Source organism: Vitis riparia, chromosome 3 (assembly GCF_004353265.1).
Source record: "Vitis riparia cultivar Riparia Gloire de Montpellier isolate 1030 chromosome 3, EGFV_Vit.rip_1.0, whole genome shotgun sequence".
In the NCBI taxonomy this organism is placed as follows: Eukaryota; Viridiplantae; Streptophyta; class Magnoliopsida; order Vitales; family Vitaceae; genus Vitis; species Vitis riparia.
Genome location: NC_048433.1, coordinates 2,995,726 through 3,012,887, shown reverse-complemented (window position 1 = coordinate 3,012,887; position 17,162 = coordinate 2,995,726). Strand labels below are relative to the sequence as shown.

At 37.9% G+C, this 17,162-nt stretch overlaps 2 protein-coding genes across 2 annotated transcripts; one reads left to right on the top strand and one right to left on the bottom strand.

Moving 5' to 3' along the window:
* Window positions 1–18: 18 nt before the first annotated feature.
* On the top strand, window positions 19–9,896 carry LOC117911122 (COP9 signalosome complex subunit 5a-like). Its single transcript, XM_034825322.1, has 6 exons — window positions 19–469; window positions 2,256–2,537; window positions 2,627–2,774; window positions 2,982–3,064; window positions 9,354–9,431; window positions 9,521–9,896. Exons 1-6 carry the CDS (start codon window positions 68–70, stop codon window positions 9,608–9,610), a joined length of 1,083 nt encoding a protein of 360 aa, XP_034681213.1. The 5' UTR covers window positions 19–67; the 3' UTR covers window positions 9,611–9,896.
* Window positions 9,897–10,373: 477 nt separating this feature from the next.
* On the bottom strand, window positions 10,374–16,707 carry LOC117911121 (26S proteasome regulatory subunit S10B homolog B-like). Its single transcript, XM_034825320.1, has 10 exons — window positions 16,527–16,707; window positions 13,555–13,674; window positions 12,990–13,126; window positions 12,654–12,815; window positions 12,428–12,514; window positions 12,237–12,323; window positions 12,015–12,152; window positions 11,637–11,828; window positions 11,456–11,554; window positions 10,374–10,727 (listed from the first exon to the last, which is right to left on the bottom strand). Exons 1-10 carry the CDS (start codon window positions 16,627–16,629, stop codon window positions 10,653–10,655), a joined length of 1,200 nt encoding a protein of 399 aa, XP_034681211.1. The 5' UTR covers window positions 16,630–16,707; the 3' UTR covers window positions 10,374–10,652.
* Window positions 16,708–17,162: the final 455 nt, after the last annotated feature.

The following is a 17,162-nucleotide window of genomic DNA, read 5'->3' as shown; positions in this document are numbered from 1 at the left end:
GTTGCACGCAGGGAGAACTGAGAGAAGTGAAGAGGTTGGGACAGTTTGTGCGTTTTGCTCTTCCACAATGGAACCCTACTCCTTCACATCCTCAGCCAGCATGGCCCAGAAAACATGGGAACTGGAGAACAACATTGTCTCCATGGACGCCCCCTCAGCCGATTCCGACTCCATCTTCTTCTACGACGATGCTGCTCAGGCAAAGTTCCAGCAGGAGAAGCCCTGGGCCAATGACCCCCACTACTTCAAGCGCGTCAAGATCTCTGCCCTAGCTCTCCTCAAGATGGTCGTCCACGCCCGCTCCGGCGGCAACATCGAGGTCATGGGCCTTATGCAGGGCAAGACCGACGGCGACGCCATTATTGTCATGGACGCCTTCGCTTTGCCCGTTGAAGGCACCGAAACTAGGGTTAATGCTCAGGCCGATGCTTATGAGTATATGGTTGATTATTCCCAGACCAACAAGCAGGTTAGTGGCCTTTTTTTGCTGCTTTTTTGTTTGGTTCATCAGAGGGAGGGGGAGGAGCACGATTCTATATAACGTGTTTGGTGACCGTATAAGGATTAGGTTTTGTGTTAGTTGTCTGGGATCGGAGCGCCGTGTTGATATAACGTGCTATCAGTGTTCAGATTTAACTTCCAAATTACCAAAACCCTAAGTTAGGTGTTTAAGGCTTTCTTTGGCTTCTGAAAAAGATGAAAACAAAGTTTTAGATGTTGAATTTTCAATCGTTTGGGAACGTAGAAGCAAGCCCTGCAATGATCATTCTTGGCTTTAGGTGAGAGATTTTCGTTGGGGTGAAAAAAAGCTACAAAAAAAAGAAAGAAAAGGATACATAGATAGAAGTTTATGTTCATGTATGGATACTTTTCCCTCTACTCACCTGATCCTAGTGCATGTATGTTGCTCAATTGATTGCCTATCAAAAACAAAAAAGTATATTGCTCAATTGAGGTGGCTGCTCATGATTCAAAATTTGATCTCCTTTTCTTTTCTGTTCTTTTTCTTTTTCATAAGTCTTCTTAGGGCGAACATTGCAGCTATAAAACTCCAACTTTTGAGCACTTTTCTTTTTGTGTTCTTATGTTGAATTTAGTTGGATATTAAAAAACCCTAAATCAAGTACCATTTTATATTATATTTGAGGCTTTTTCCCTATTGATTTTTATATTTCAGACACTTTGTATATGAGTTTTGTTATTTTCTGTTGTCCCTGCCTATGGTACTTGGTAGCACTTATCTTGAGCTACATTGCACCTATAAAAACCTCTAAAGCAAGTATGATTCTCATCTCTTTGTACCAAGATTTAATTCCCTTATGTATATCGTTCTTATTGTCAGGTAGTTTACTTACATTAAATGTTCCAAAATTTAAGAACCATATCATTTATGCTATAGTAAATAGTGAGTTTGCTGACTGTGCGGGAATGCTATATCTGCAAAATCCTAATTCATGTGCCTATGTTTTTCTCAATATGTTAATGGTTTGTTATCTTGTATCACACCTGTAATTTCAGTCTTCTCCTGGTCCTCTTCTCTTAACTATACTTTCTTGGATGCTCATCATGCTTCCTAGTCCCTAGTCCAAGTTGGATGTCAGTCCTGTACTATTGGGTAATCCAAGGCCTGGATTATTGGTCATTATTTTTTGGCACCATAGTCTCACTTCTATAAACCAGTCAGTTGAGGACCATCTTGTTTGGTTGAACTCCTTCCTGTAACTTGTGGAGAAGGAGTCCATGGATAGAAATCATAGCCCTTTGATTGTGGAATTCCTTTCCTCCAACATTGTTCATTGGATAAACCACATCCCATTGTGCTGTCGAGATGTTCTATTTGGTCAGAGAGTTTTTCAAACTTATTAAGGAAATTGAACATCTCCATAAGATGGATTTCCAAGATTGTGAAACTCAGAAACCACCTTTTTGGTCACTAGGGTTACTATAACAGTGGATATTTGTTTTGAAAATTGTATGCCTGAGTAGTATGTGTATTCCTAGAATATCTATTTATTTACAGAAAATCTGCTTGCATCAAAGGTGCTTTATTTTTAATGACCCTGAATATTGTATAACTGTTTCCTTATCTATTCATTGAATGGCAGTTCTCTTTTTCATAGGATGTTTTATGTCGATGAAGCCTAATTCAGGTTTTATTTGTGATATCTGGAAATGTTTTGAGAGTTTGTCCTTTTATATGGATGCTTCTATCATTGCTATAGCTTCATTTTCTTAAATGAAATGTGATGATGTAGGCAGGACGGCTGGAAAATGTAGTTGGGTGGTACCACTCTCATCCTGGTTATGGATGCTGGCTTTCGGGTATTGATGTTTCAACACAAATGCTCAACCAACAGTTTCAGGAACCCTTTCTCGCAGTTGTTATTGATCCAACAAGGACTGTTTCTGCTGGAAAAGTTGAGATTGGAGCATTCAGGACATACCCAGAAGGATACAAGCCTCCAGATGACCCTGTCTCCGAATATCAGACCATTCCTCTGAATAAGATTGAAGACTTTGGTGTACATTGTAAACAGGTCATTTTGTTGCCTCCAGATCCTCCTTTCAAGAATTCTTGGTTTAATGTTGGCTAACACTGTTCTTTTTTTCTTTTTTTATTCTGCAGTATTATGCATTGGACATAACATATTTCAAGTCTTCTCTTGATTGTCACCTCTTGGATCTTTTGTGGAATAAATATTGGGTCAACACTCTGTCATCTTCTCCTTTATTGGGGAATGGAGACTATGTTGCTGGACAAATTTCAGATCTAGGTAAATTTTTTCATTCTTTTTTGCTAGTTGCTTTTCACTTTTCATTAAAATCACTTGTGGCTATTTGAAACTTAGTATACCTTAGTGCATGATCTTGTTTGCATGTTAGATAATTGGACTAACCATTCTTTCATTCATTGACTTTTTTCATTGTCTGCTAACTTTTCCTTGGGATTAATGAATGTTCCTTGCATCTTGCAGATCTAGCGGAAAAGCTGGAGCAGGCAGAGAATCAATTGGCTCATTCGCGCTTTGGACCCCTAATAGCACCTTCCCAAAGAAAGAAAGAGGTCAGTGTATATTTATCCTTTTTTTATGATCTACCAACCCTGAAATCATTTTGACACAGCTTTATTAACCTTGGCGAACTTTGAAGATATATTGACCTCAATTATTTCATTTTTCTGTGTTTTCTTCTTGCAATTAATATTTCGTTGAAGGAAAAAAGAAAAAAATAAGTGGGAAGAACTTAAGCTACTACTAATTTACAATATCACTCACAGCATCTAAATCATAACTAATATTTTCATTTTTATAATTTATGAGCACAGTATAATATCTAAACCATTTCTTAATAAAAAGAACAAACCAAATGAGATTGTACAATACAACTTGGCACTCAAAGCTAAGCAAAATAACAAAAACACATATTGGATTAGAGATAGCATGAAGCCATTTAGAACACTGATTCCTGCTGAATTCTAGTAAGGTCATAAAAATATTGTATCATCTTTGCCATATTTTTTGCCGCTCCCTTTTTTTTTTTGATAAATAAGAAAATATATTAAAAGTGTCAAAAGAACTAGCACACGAGAGTACATAGGACATATACAATCAGCGTCAAGAGACAAAATAAAAAAGAGAAAAACAAAAAACTACTCCCTTCTTCAATAAGAACACAAACAATCTACGAAATCAATTAGAGGTATAGAGCCTTCATCTATGTACATGTGAAGCCAGAAAGAGAGATTGTTAAAGAAAGTGCTTTTGAGTCTTTGATCTAACATCTCCTCTTTTTTTTTTTTTATCAAAACATCTCCTCATTTTCAAACGATATTTAGTTAATCCAGAAAATACATAAGAGAGTGGCTCTCCAAACCTTATTTTGCCTTGTACCTACAAAAGGGTCATGTCACCTGAGATAAGTCTCCCTAACCAAGGCAAAATAGCCCATGGAATACCAAATAAAGAGAACAATAGCTTCCGTAAAATCCTACCTTGTCACAGTGTAGAAGAATATTTTTTTTTTAGATATCAGTGTATCACAATGTAGAATGTGATAAATGGATTTTGTCTCTTCTTTGAATAGAGCACACCTATTGACTAACGACCAACCTCTTCTTTGAAGTTGGTCTAGAGTCAACACCTTACCCCCAATAGGCCTCTCAAGCAAAAAAGTTCACCTTAAACGGAAATGAAGAGGTCCAAAATGTCCCTAACGGAAAAGGGATGACACAATCTGACTCCATAAGAAAGTAAAAGGCTTTTACAGAAACACTCTCTTTGATATCACCCTTCCAAACTAATCCATTTGCCTTTTCCCTATTTACTGACTATACTTTGAGTTTATATAAGAAACTCCTATGATATCTAACTTCCAATCATTTAAATTCCTTGAAAACCGAAAGTTTTATCTCCTCCTTCCCTCTACTCCCATAAATCAACTACCCACACCTCTTTAGACTCAACTAAGGCAAACAAGGATGGGAGGATCACACATAAAAGCTCCTCACCACACCATCTATCCTTTCCAAATTTCACTCTACTCTCATTATCCTTAGAAAAAAAAACTCTTGCGTTGAAGACATCTCATTCATTTTAAATAGCTTTTCATAAGCCTACCCCATAAGCATCTCTTTCCTCACAAGAACACAACCACCTCCTTCTTCCTCCCCATATTTCCCATTTATGACCTTCTTCCAGAGCATATCCCTTTCACAAGAATAACACCAACTCCATTTGCAAAGAAGAGCTTTGTTTTGCAAAGAGAGAGATCTAACACCTAAACCGCCTTTGACTTGGCCTTATAGACAATCAACCACTTCACTGAGTGTGGTTTGTTCTCTAGGGTTTCCATAAGCAAGCCACTTCAATTTTTTGCAAATCCCTTAAGAGCACTATGCGAGGATTGTAGATGTGTTTTTAAATGAAATTGTAGATGCTAATGGCAGGTATCAATTCACCTATGTAGGTGTTCAAGCTCTAACCGGATAAAGTATACATGCAATTTATAGTTTGCCAAAAGTTGTGATTAGACAATACATTATCCAATTCCCTAATTGCTTGTTTCATAGGACTGTTTTGAGTATGAGATTCTAGCGACTCCCCCTTCCAATGCTAAATAGTATCTCAGTCAATCTGCGACCATTGCATATCTCATGATTGCCATCCATATCAGTTTCTTTTTATAAGTTCCCTCATTAGCTTAGACTCATGGATGCAATAAAATATGTCTTTAAGGCTTGACTCAAGAAGTAAGGGTTAGGATGGGGATGTAGGTGGTTCTAGGCTTGAGTCCTAGTAGGAACAAGAAAAAGAAGAAGAAGAAGAAGAAAAAGATAGATTACCTATAAAAAACAATATCTTTCTAAGGGAGGTCACCTTACCCTCATCAAGAGCACACTCTCAAATCTCTCTATCTACTTTATGTCGCTTTTTGTTATCCCAAGGAAAGTGAGACTTAGATTGGAAAAAATACAAAGGGAGTTCTTGTGGGGAGATAAGGAGGAGAGAAGGAAGATCCACTTGGTAAGATGGGTGGTTATTTGCAAAGATAAGAGGCATGGAGGGTTGGGGTTAAGGTACTTGAAGGAATTCAATCATGCTTTGCTCGGAAAATGGCTCTGGAGATTTCCTATAGAAAGGGAGAGTTTTTGGAGAAGAGTCATTGTTGGTAAATTTGGGGAGGTGCAAGGTGGTTGGACCACTAGAGAGGTGAGGGAGTCTTATGGGACGGGCCTTTGGAAAGACATTAGAAAGTGTTGAGAGGAGTTCTTTCTTAGAACTAGGATTTGTATTGGAAATGGGAGACGAACCAGTTTTTGGTGGGACATTTGGGTAGGCGACTCTAAGCTAAAGGATCTCTTCCCTTTGCCGTTTAGAATTGCAACACATAATTCTGCAGTAGTGGCTGATCTTTGGGGGAGACAAGAAGGTGGTGGTGGGGGTTGGGAGGTGCACTTCTTCATCCTTTCAAGATTGGGAGTTGGAGGAGGTGAATCGCTTTTTGGGTTACATTTCTGCAGTAAAGGTGCAAGAAGGGGAGGACTTTTTGGTTTGGAAAATTGAGAGGAAAGGAATATTCAAGGTAAAATCTTATGCTTGTTTTGTGGGAAACCCTCTTAAAGTGGAGGGGGTCTTTTGTGGGAAAGAAAAGGAAGGTGGCGTGGCAATTGGGACCGTTATGCTTGTTTTGGGTTATTTGGAAGGCTAGAAATCGAATTGCTTTTGAGGATTGTGAGCTGTCCATTCAAAGCTGAAAGCATCTTTTGTGTATTTTTTGTGGTCGGAATCCAAATTGTGGATAAAAGATGGTCCTTTGACCTTAATAGATTTTATAGATTGGGTGTGTATGCGTTAAGGGAGAGGTTTTTTTGTTTTGCCTTGTCCTTTGATGTTTGGGCCCTTTTGTAAGGGGGTAAGTCCCTTTATACTGTAATTTGGTGGGTCGCTTCTTTAGCGCCTCTTTGCAATACAATCTTATACTTATTGATCAAAAAAAAAAAAAAAAACAACCCTTTATTTCTAGCAAAGGAGGTTTGGGGTTCATATGCCCCTTTAAGAACTCGTTTTTTTTTGCTTGGGAAGTAGTTCGGGGTAAAATTTCTACTGTAGATATGCTAATGAGGAGGGGTTGGTCTATGGTTAATAGATGCAATCTTTGCAAAGAAAATGAGGAAACGACGAACCACATCCTAATTCATTGTGGTAAGACAAGGGATCTTTGGACTTTGTTGTTTTCTTCTTTTGGGGTGGTCATAGTTGTGAAAGGCTCGGGGCGACGCGACGCCACCCTTCGGCGCCTCGCCTGAAGGCAGGCGACGCCCCTTCAGGAAGGCGCCGCTTAGGCGCGCAAGGCGCTCGCCTTCGACAAGGCGTGAGGCGCTCGCCTAAGTCGCCTCCGACAGTCCGACCAGGTATGCACCCCTCTTTCTCCTTCTCCTTCTCCTTCTTCCCGTCGGGTTGCAGAACTCTACACCCTCAGCCCTAATTTTTTTTTTTTTAATTTGTGGGACCAAACGGCGTCGTTTTGGCCCTTTTTAATTTAAAAGGAAGGGTCCAAAACGACGTCGTTTTGGACCCTGTTCCTTTTTTTTTAAAAAAAAAGGCCAAAACGACGCCGTTTTGGCCTGTTCCTCCATTCCAGCCCCCTTTTCTGGTCTTTCTCAACTCGAGACCACTCCCAATCGTGCCCTAGCCTCAGCCATGCTGGAGAAGTGAAGAAGAAGAAAAAAAAAATATATATATAGGGGAAAATAGGAGAAAATATATAAGTAAATTAGGGTGCGCCTCACTTCACTAAAGCCCGCGCCTTAGGTGCGCCTTACGCCTCAGGCTCCAGGACTACTTTGCGCCTTGAGCCTTTTAAAACTATGGGGGTGGTGTGGGTGCTCCCGGAATCAGTGAGAAATCTGCTTCTTGAATGGAAAATTAAAGGCCTGGGGAAGAAAAGGAGTGTAGTATGGAAAATGAAGCCTATTTGTCTATTTTGGTGTATTTGGGGAGAGCGAAATCGAAGAATCTTCCAAGAGGAAGAGATGTCAGGTACAAGCTTGAGGAAACTCTTTCTTCGGTCTCTTCTTGAGTGGTCTCAACAATTTCTGGACTTGGACTTGGATTATCTCTCTTTTCAGAATTTGTTGGGTGATTGGGTTGTTGTTTAACTATTCCTTCTTAGGCTTTCTCTTTCTTTTGTTGCCATGATTTGGGCCTTCTTTGTATACAACCTGTGTACGTAGGGAGCGCCCCCTGTCTTTTGGCGTGTTTTAATCCAAATTTCTTCTTTGTCTATCAAAAAAATAAAAAGGGATGCAAACTAAACGTCAATGTATCTTTATGTGTTGGCATCTTCCTTACTTTCCTAAGTAGTAAATACACGCTCCACACAAGAATGCTCAAGCACACTTTTTCTTAAGGGGCCTAATGGTAACTATTTGAGGCTTTTTTTAAATTTTGGTTTTTTTAATATTGTGGCTGCCACATGAGCATCGTTGGGAGGATAATTACAATTTTCTGATACATATGGTTTCCTACGTGATACAAAGTCTACAACACATAATGATCATTGATATAATATATATATATATATTTGAATAAAAAACAAACATATATATTAAATAAGAAAAGAAACATGAGAAGGATGAGGAATTCTCCCCATGATGTACAGACCTAATCAAAAGAGCTAGGTAAACCTCCACTAACCAAGGAAGGCTATATAAAAAGTACAAAAGGCCTATACGAGTATTACAACTCCTGATGACCCTGTAGATCCAAACTTAGGATGTACATAATGATCATTGATATGGTTATGAATAAACAAACTGCACTTTTAAGGTTGTTTAGTGTCAGCTTTCAGTTACCCCTTCATTATACTACTACCGGTCATTCATTGCAGTTTTGTTGCCCATGTTTCCAAGAATCATGAAAAATGAAAGCAGCTGGTTAGAATGGCAGAGTGAAATTATCTTGTTCTCAAACATTCTCTGTTGCTCTAACTGTCTGGGTTCATTTTCCAAAAATGCTCATGTTAAGTGGATGCAGGGCTATAAATAGGAACTGCCCATGAGCTCTTTTACTTTCATAGCTCCGGGCTTGAAGCAGAACTTATTCTATGTTTTAATAGACTTTAGTCCACACCCAAATCTAGATGCTGCTTTTGCTGGGAAACTTCAGATTTGCTGCTCATTGGTCCATGTACTCATCTACATTTCCCCCCATTGAATCTTTTGTTCTATAGCAGTCATTTGCTGGCAGAAATTTTCTAGCTGTTTGTATATAACAAAATAACCTCTACAAGTAAATTTTTGACACTTTTCTTTGTCTGCACTCAATGCTTGGTTTTCTTGGATGAACAACAGCAAGAAAAGAAAGTTTCTTATTGCAATCTCTTCTCCTTCATCTCCTCCTCTTGGGGAATCAAAACAGATTTGTTAAGTTCTTTTCTTTAAGAACTTCCCTTGTTTCTTGCCCAGCCTGATAATCACATGCTTCTCGGTTGATGACTCTACGTTATGCTTTTATGATGCGGATCTATTTTCATAGAAACAAAACAATCATATTTGTTGAATCTCATTTGCAAATCCAAGTTTGATTTTTGAGACCTTTAGTTGTGCTGCACCACTATATCAGATCGGGTGATATCTAATTGGTTTTCCACTGTCCCCAATAAACAGGAATTAATGTAAAAATGCTTGTATTATTTAAAATTCAATTACTTTTTTAGCACCTCACAGGTAACATACTGTAGACACCTTCTTTCTTCTAATTTATTCCTTTTCACTTATGACCCTTCATGCTTGATCTTTACCCCGCCATCTCTATTTCCCATCTTTATCTGGAACTCCTTTTTGTGAATTGCAGGAGGAATCTCAACTTGCTAAGATAACTCGAGATAGTGCAAAGATTACTGTTGAGCAAGTGCATGGGCTAATGTCGCAGGTGAGTCAGTCTTCAGATAATCTAGTATTGAAGTTTATAGGCATTGTTAACTTCTGTTTTGTCTTCTTTACACATTTCTTCTCTCTCAGGTTATCAAGGACATTCTTTTCAATTCTGTGCGCCAGTCGAACAGATCTCGCACTGAGCCATCTGGCCCAGAACCCATGATTGAAACTTGATTTGGTTACCTTGTTCAACAACAGTACCCTTAAAATGCTTCTACATCTCCAGATTTTCCCTTGCACGAGTGGTTAACCAACACCAAGCTAAGAGGCTATGAAAGTTTTGATATCATTTATGGTGACGTAAATCCCTTGCTTGATCATTTGCCAATTTATTTTGGAATTTTAGGGTTTGCATATTTGTATTTAGTCAACGTTTTGAACGCCTTGACAAGTAATGGTAATCGAAGACCGTGTTACATATCTACACCGTCATTTTCATTCACAATCCAATTCAGTGCAAGTCAGATGTGTATTTGCCCTTTTTTGTTCATTATTTTGATCCTACTGCTCTTACAGAGTCCCTCCAAGTGGTTAAAAATTTGGATGAAACGTTGAAGATATGTTAAAAGAAGATTTTGGCCAATACAGCCAGTGAATTGAGATCAAGCTTTTCATCGTCTGAAATTGAATGACAACCGAGAGTAGCTTTATCAAGTTCCAACTTGAACCTGAAAAGCCTGATCAATTGTTCATTGGGAACTGCTAAATCATCTAAAAATCAGGTATGCTTATAAAGCATAGCCACCCTCAAATATTTAAACCATAAGAGACCCTAGTAAGAGAAAAAGCGGGATCACATGGGCTATGTTATGGGGTGATTCCACATCAATCCCATACGGTTCAGGTCTTGCCGGCCACAATAACATCCCTTACTTCCTTCTACAATAAAAACTTAAGAAAACTTTGGATTGATAAAATACCTCATTGTAGTTTGATGTTTGCGTCCGAGATAACTTTCAAGTGGCATGAAATATAAGTAATAAATCCAATTCAATAATTCACCTTTTAAGAAAGGAGTCACATTTGGTCAGCATTCCCCAGTAAATTGGACTTTCATTATCCATGGTTAAGAAATTGAATATACTTGGCTCAAAAAACCTTTCCAAATCAACATTACAGCACACACTTGATCCCAGTTCTCCATGCTGCATTCAGTCTCCGGGCAGCCCCCAAACATATTCCCAAACAAAACAGAGAGATTGACAAGCTGGGTTTTTTAGTCTTTTCCAAAATCAGCATTGTAGTGAGCACTTGATTCAAGTTTCTTTGCCTCATTCAGTTTCCGGACAGCCTGAAACAGTACACAGAAAAAACAGAAAGAACCACCGGTTTAAACTACAGTCTTGGACTTCCGGGCAGAGTGTGGGCGCTTGACAAGATATGTCCTGATACTGCCTTCTATTGAAAAGTGACATAACGATGTGGCCACATTTTCATAAAATGTATTAAAGAAACTAGTTTTTCAGATCACATAAATAATTTTTTAGCAACATATATATTTTTTTGGCAGGGCATTTCCCAAACATCATTTTATCATTTTTTCAATAGCAGTGCTATGCATCAAGAAACCCTGTTAAGCCATTTTCATAAAACACATTTAGAAGGCTAATTTTTGAAAATCGAACAAATAATTTTTTCCCCTCCCGCTCTTTCTTGAGTAGTTTATGCATTAAGAAAATTTTTCATGATGCATGGCAAAGCTACGTGCTGGGACTCGATATGTTAATATTTTGTTTTGTGCCCATATATTGGCAGAAAGAGGACCAAGGCATAAGAACACATCAAATTTCATTTCATTTTTACGTGCAGACTCCTTTCATCCATGCACTCCAATTTCAGCTGTTGGTTTCAACAACTAAAATCTGAGGGCACAGATGAAGGGGAACCATGCTCTGGAATCAAATGCAATCCCCTGATCCATGGTACTCATCATTCCATACCCCATAACCTAAATTAGTGTAGCATGCAATTTTTTTCAAATAAGTCGAACATGGAGTTTGAAGAAGCAAGAAAGATTACCTTCATGAAATCTTCATGGATGACATAGTCACGTTCTGCACGAATTGCTGACATCCCAGCTTCAGTGCAAACATTACGAAGATCGGCTCCATTAAACCCCTAAAGCATATGCAACACGTTAAATTCTCAGGTAAAGTATGTGGAGGAAAGCTTTGGATATATACAAACATCAGTGGCTCACCTCAGCCAGCTTTACAACAGCTTCATAGTCGATTTCACCATGTTTAGCAATTCCAGCAGCATGGATTTTAAGGATTTCCATTCTGGATTGTTCATTTGGCAATGGAATTTCTATCTTCCTATCCAGTCGCCCAGGACGAAGAAGTGCAGGGTCCAGAACATCAGGTCTATTTGTTGCCATAATCATTTTGACCTAGGAAACCCACACTTCACATTTAGTCACCTTTTGGACAATCACAAAGCCAAATACAAAAACATGTAGAGGGATGTTGATGCATTCATATATGCATGCAACTAGAAGCAAGTTCAACTGATGGTTATACACAATCAAATCAAAAGAGCAAACAGAGTTACTGATAATACAAATAAAAATTTTGACCTTCCCAAGCTGATCAAATCCATCCAGCTGGTTGAGCAACTCCATGAGTGTTCTCTGAATTTCACGATCAGCACTTGTTCCCTCGCTGAAACGACGCCCACCAATGGCATCAATCTCATCCATAAAAATGATACAGGGCTTGACAAGCAAAAAACAGTAATTAGAATATTATTGGCAAAGATTTCACAAATCGAAAAAATCCCATGCAATTCAAACACTTACTTGGTGATCTCGTGCATATCCAAACATCTCCCTTATCAATCTCGCACTTTCACCAATATATTTATCAATAATGGCACTTGAGACAACCTAAACCCACAGGAAGGAGTATGAAACATCAAAGTTATTATACAATAAATTGAAATAGATAGAAGATAAAGTTAAAGTAAAAGTCACACATAATAAATTCTAACCTTCAAAAAGTTAGCATCTATGTTGCTCGCAATTGCTCTGGCTAACAGTGTCTTGCCTGTTCCAGGAGGTCCATAGAGAAGAACACCCTGAAACAATTGAGAAATTTTGCTTCTCAAAAATTTTAGATTTTCTAAGTAGCCAACTGAAGAAAGATGACCTGGAAGGCAATCATGGGGAAATTCATGAACACGATTGAAGATTCACCAAGTCTATGGGTGAAAGTACCTTGGGAGGCTTAATCCCCACCCTAATAAAGAGCTCAGGATTCATTAGAGGCAATTCAATGGATTCCCGGAGTTCTCGAATCTGATCTGACAGACCTCCCACCGCTGCGTAGCTAACATTACCTGGGTCTTCATGAAGCATGTTATATACAACTGGATCAACCTGTAAATCAAATTTTGATCATGATATACAACACAATCCCATATCTTCACAAAGAATTACCTTAGTTAATCAAATCGAAGGGAGCAATGAGCAACCCCTCTTTTATATGAGGATATTTTAATCAGTACTAACAACCACTTCTCTTTCGAAAAGGATTTGACAGAAATTACTTACTTCTCGTGGAAGAGCCCGCATAATTGTGAGAGTAGTCATATCAAGAACTACACGGGTGCCTGCAGTCAGTTTTTCCTTGTCCACTTTACTGCGACAGCCAACCACATACCTTGGTCCACTGCTTGCTTTCACTATCACTGAAAAGAATTCAAAACATCAATTAGTTCCACAATTGTCAACCAATGCCCTAAACCTAGACATTTAGGGAAGAATAAGATGCATCCATACTTTGAAATCAAATGATATGCATTTTGTCTTTTAGCAAAAAGGAAGGTCCATAAAATTCCAAAACAGGCAGATACATTTGAACAGAATTTTAGCCAGGACTACATTCAAGCACAGTAATAGCATCAATTGTGCAACCAGAATGATTGAGTATAACAATCTGTATGCTGCCCCTCCCTCTATATTGGGAGCATCAAGAGATCTCATTTTTCAAAGGGAAAAAATGGGGGTGAAGTTTAATGGAGAAGAGACCAGAGAGCATCCAAAAATCAGCTTCCATGACCCCAACCATGCTCAAATGACAATTAACAAGCAAAGGAATATATAGAAATGTAATTACAGCGTTCATTGTCAAGAGGCCTAAGAACTTCGCCTATAATTTGCCCAACACTCTGAAGCGATTTCAAATCATCTTCAGTTTTAGCATATTCCTTTTTGGCAGCCCGCAAATTCTCTCTCACTGCAAACACCAAGTTCCAACAGTTATTAGTTACAGCAGTGGCATATAGAAAGAAAAAAAATTGCAACACAAAAACTGGTTTACTATATGAATCAGTCAATAAGTTACAAATTACTTTAAAAATGTTCTTCATGCATTTTTTCCCCCCAAAAATCTACCTTGCTTATTAAAAAACAGTTCTTTTAGCTGTGTGGTTGAAGAGCATAGGCAACACTATTCAGGCAGAAAGGAAATTAAGTATAGAATAGGAAACCCACAGCAAAAGCAACAATCTGGCCAAAGCTAACTTAATGTTGCTTATGACCAAACAGAATAACCAATCCAAGAACCAAAATAACAAATGGAAAACAAGAAAAGAAAACTTGGAAGCAATAACAGATAAATTTTGAAATGGGTTCATCAGTACAAGGAAGAGCCAAGAATCTAGGGGTGGAGTAACCAATCTGAATGGAAATAAAAATTTCACAACATAGAAAGTCATCTTAAAGGATGCAGGTGCAAAAGTTGTTCTATTAATATCTTTTTCATCCAAGAGAAATGACTTATAAAGCAAAGAATTATGCTAAGCAACGCTGAGAAAATGTAATTTCAGACTCTCATGATCACATAGTCGAAAAACAACTGACAATCTGGTTCAATTATTTAATTTGCATGTGTGAAATTGACGATATGCATAAAATCAAAGCCAGGAGTAAAGGGCGTCTAGGTGTAGATGCCTCTCTTTGCTTCACATAGCACTTCTTTGCAAGTGGAGTTAGCAACATGCATCTGAAAGGGAAGTTCTTTTGAAGCAAGTTATAGGTGGTAAATAGGGGGAAGAAGGGGGGTGACTTTCTTGTGGAATGCATATGAGATTGGGTTATGGAAAGCTATCAAGGAGTGGGTCCTCTTTAATAGTAGAGTCTCCTTTTTTGTGGGTGATGGGAGCAGGGTGAAGTTTTGGAAGAATAGGTGGTATGGTAAGGAGCTTTTGTGTGCCTCCTTCCCCACATTGTATGCCTTAACCACCTAGAAAGAGGTGCGGGTGGAAAACATATGGAACCAAAGTTGTGAAAGAGGTCATTGGATCTAGATCCCTCATTTCTTTGAGCATTTAGGAATTGGACACTATAGAATACGTTCTCTATAGACTACAAGGGAAGTTAGTGAATGGGGAAGAGATTCATCAAAGATCTTTAATTAGTCTTGGAGCCAAGTTGTTCAATTCCTTTTCTAGTGAAGATAAATTGAAATTCCTAGGTTCCATTTAAGGCAAGCTTTGTTGCTTGGGAGGTCAGCTAGGGTAAGGTACTGATTTTAGATCCTCTTCTCTCTGAAGAGGATGGCCATTGGTTAAGAAATGCTTTCTTTGTAAGGTTGAATCACATCCTTTTTCATTATATCAAGACAAGGGTTTTATGGCAGTTATTGTTCTCTTTGTTTGACATGTCCTAGGTCCTTTCTTCCAATGTCAGGTTGACATGACTCATTTGTGGGAGAAAGATGAAAGAAAGAAGGTGTATAGAGTCGTTCCCTTGTGCATTTTTAGACAATATGTTAGGAAAGAATAAAAAATTGTATGAAAAAGTGAAGTTTGGACAAAGCCTCAAAAGTACTTTCCTTAGCAATCTTTTCTTGTAGTACGTTGTACATGGATAAATACTTTATGCCATTAATTGATTTTGTAGATTAGTTGGATTCCCATTGAGGGTGAGCATAGTGTTCCCTCTTCTTTAACTTTGCTTCTTGGTGCCTGTTATATACATCTTATGTATTCTGGTGCACCATTTATTTTAGTGGTTTTCATTTAGATTTTCATTTTATGTGGCTATCAAAATAAATAAATAAATAAATAAAACCAAAGCTCAATTTGATGACTGGCAATACATAGATTCCTTACTGTGAAACTTGAGTTCAAAGAAAACAGAAATCACTCATGATTGTAGAGAAGCCAACCAAGCATTGGGCACTTCAGCCATACATTAATGAATTAAATTTTATTCGAGAACTTGAGAATGTAGCATCAAGATATGGTGAGCATCCAGCAGGAATCGAACCTACGAATTTGCCTTTTTCAACTTATCACCATCTTACATGATTCAGATTGCAATGGACCACCCAAAATACAGTATTAATCCAGTTTTCTTGATATCTTAGTCCATTTTGGAGGTTCAGCTTCAAACTTTATTCCCCAATGCTAAAGCCAAGCTAGAGACCTCCTTGTGGTCCCTATAAAGAAAGCTAAGGTACATGAAATCCCTAACTGTAGTGCCTCCAAATATCTACCATGCAGCCAAATCTAAACCAAAGTTCAAAATCTTTTTGGATTCTCGGAACACATGGGATTTCATGGTGTCAGATATAAGCATCCCCTATCATTGTTCCTCTCCTTTAATGCTTTAATTGGCTTATTTTCAAAATGTTTGGAGTACAACTACTCATCACCAATTGTTCCCCAAAAAATGTCGCGTTTCAAAAACTCATCTACAATATTTCACTTTATATTGCTCCAAGTCTCAGAATTGCAGGTCAATCGGTTCTAATGCTACCAAAAAACAGTCTTTCTGTTTGGTTTCTGAGAAACAGCAGGAAAAGACAAGAATGACTAGACTTTTCAATCAATAAACCTCAAACAACCATTTGCCCTAATTCAAAAGCAAACCAAAGGCCAAATAAAACAAGAAAGAACTCAACTTTGTCATTGCCTTTCCTTTTTCCTTCTCTTTTCTCAGAAACCAAATAAGGTATCACCGAGAAACGAAATCATCAAGAGAATACTTGAAACCCTAGGAAAATCGAATCAGATCTAGAAAGAACTGATCAATGTCAAAGAAAGAAAGAGATTAGGGTCTTGGAATTAGCATAAATCTGACCTGATCGAACTCTGGACTCGAGCTCCTTGTGCTGGAGCAGCTTCTTACGGTAGTCGGTGGTGGTTGTACGACGTCGTACGGCGTCTTCTGCTTCGCTCGCCATCGTTTCTCTCTCGCTCTTGCACTGCTGCTTGGAAGATAATGAGACTCCGCTCGCCTTGTTCCTCAAGCAAAGAAGAAAACCTCGTCTAGTACTACTAAGTTTTTACATCTAATATATATATATATATTTTGCCACGTGGCATGTAGAATTATTAGTTTTTCTAATTAATTGGATGATAAATTTAATTTTTTTTTAAATTTTAAATAAATTTAGTTTAGATTTTAACTTACACTCCAATTATATTAATTTATTCTATTTAAATTTTCTTTAAACTTTTTAAAATATTATCATTAATTAAATAAATTAATTTATAAAAATAATTTTAAACTTAAAAATTGATCCAATTAATATAAGGGTTATTTGGTTAAAGGAGTCAAAATAACCTCCATATTAACAAAAATAACCCATCCTTTAAAAAGTACAAAAAAAAAAAAAGACCCGACAAAAATATCCCTCCTTTTGTTTCCCTCCAACACTTACAATTTCTCCTCTTCCTTCAAAAATGGAAAAAAATTATACCACTCGTATTTGGG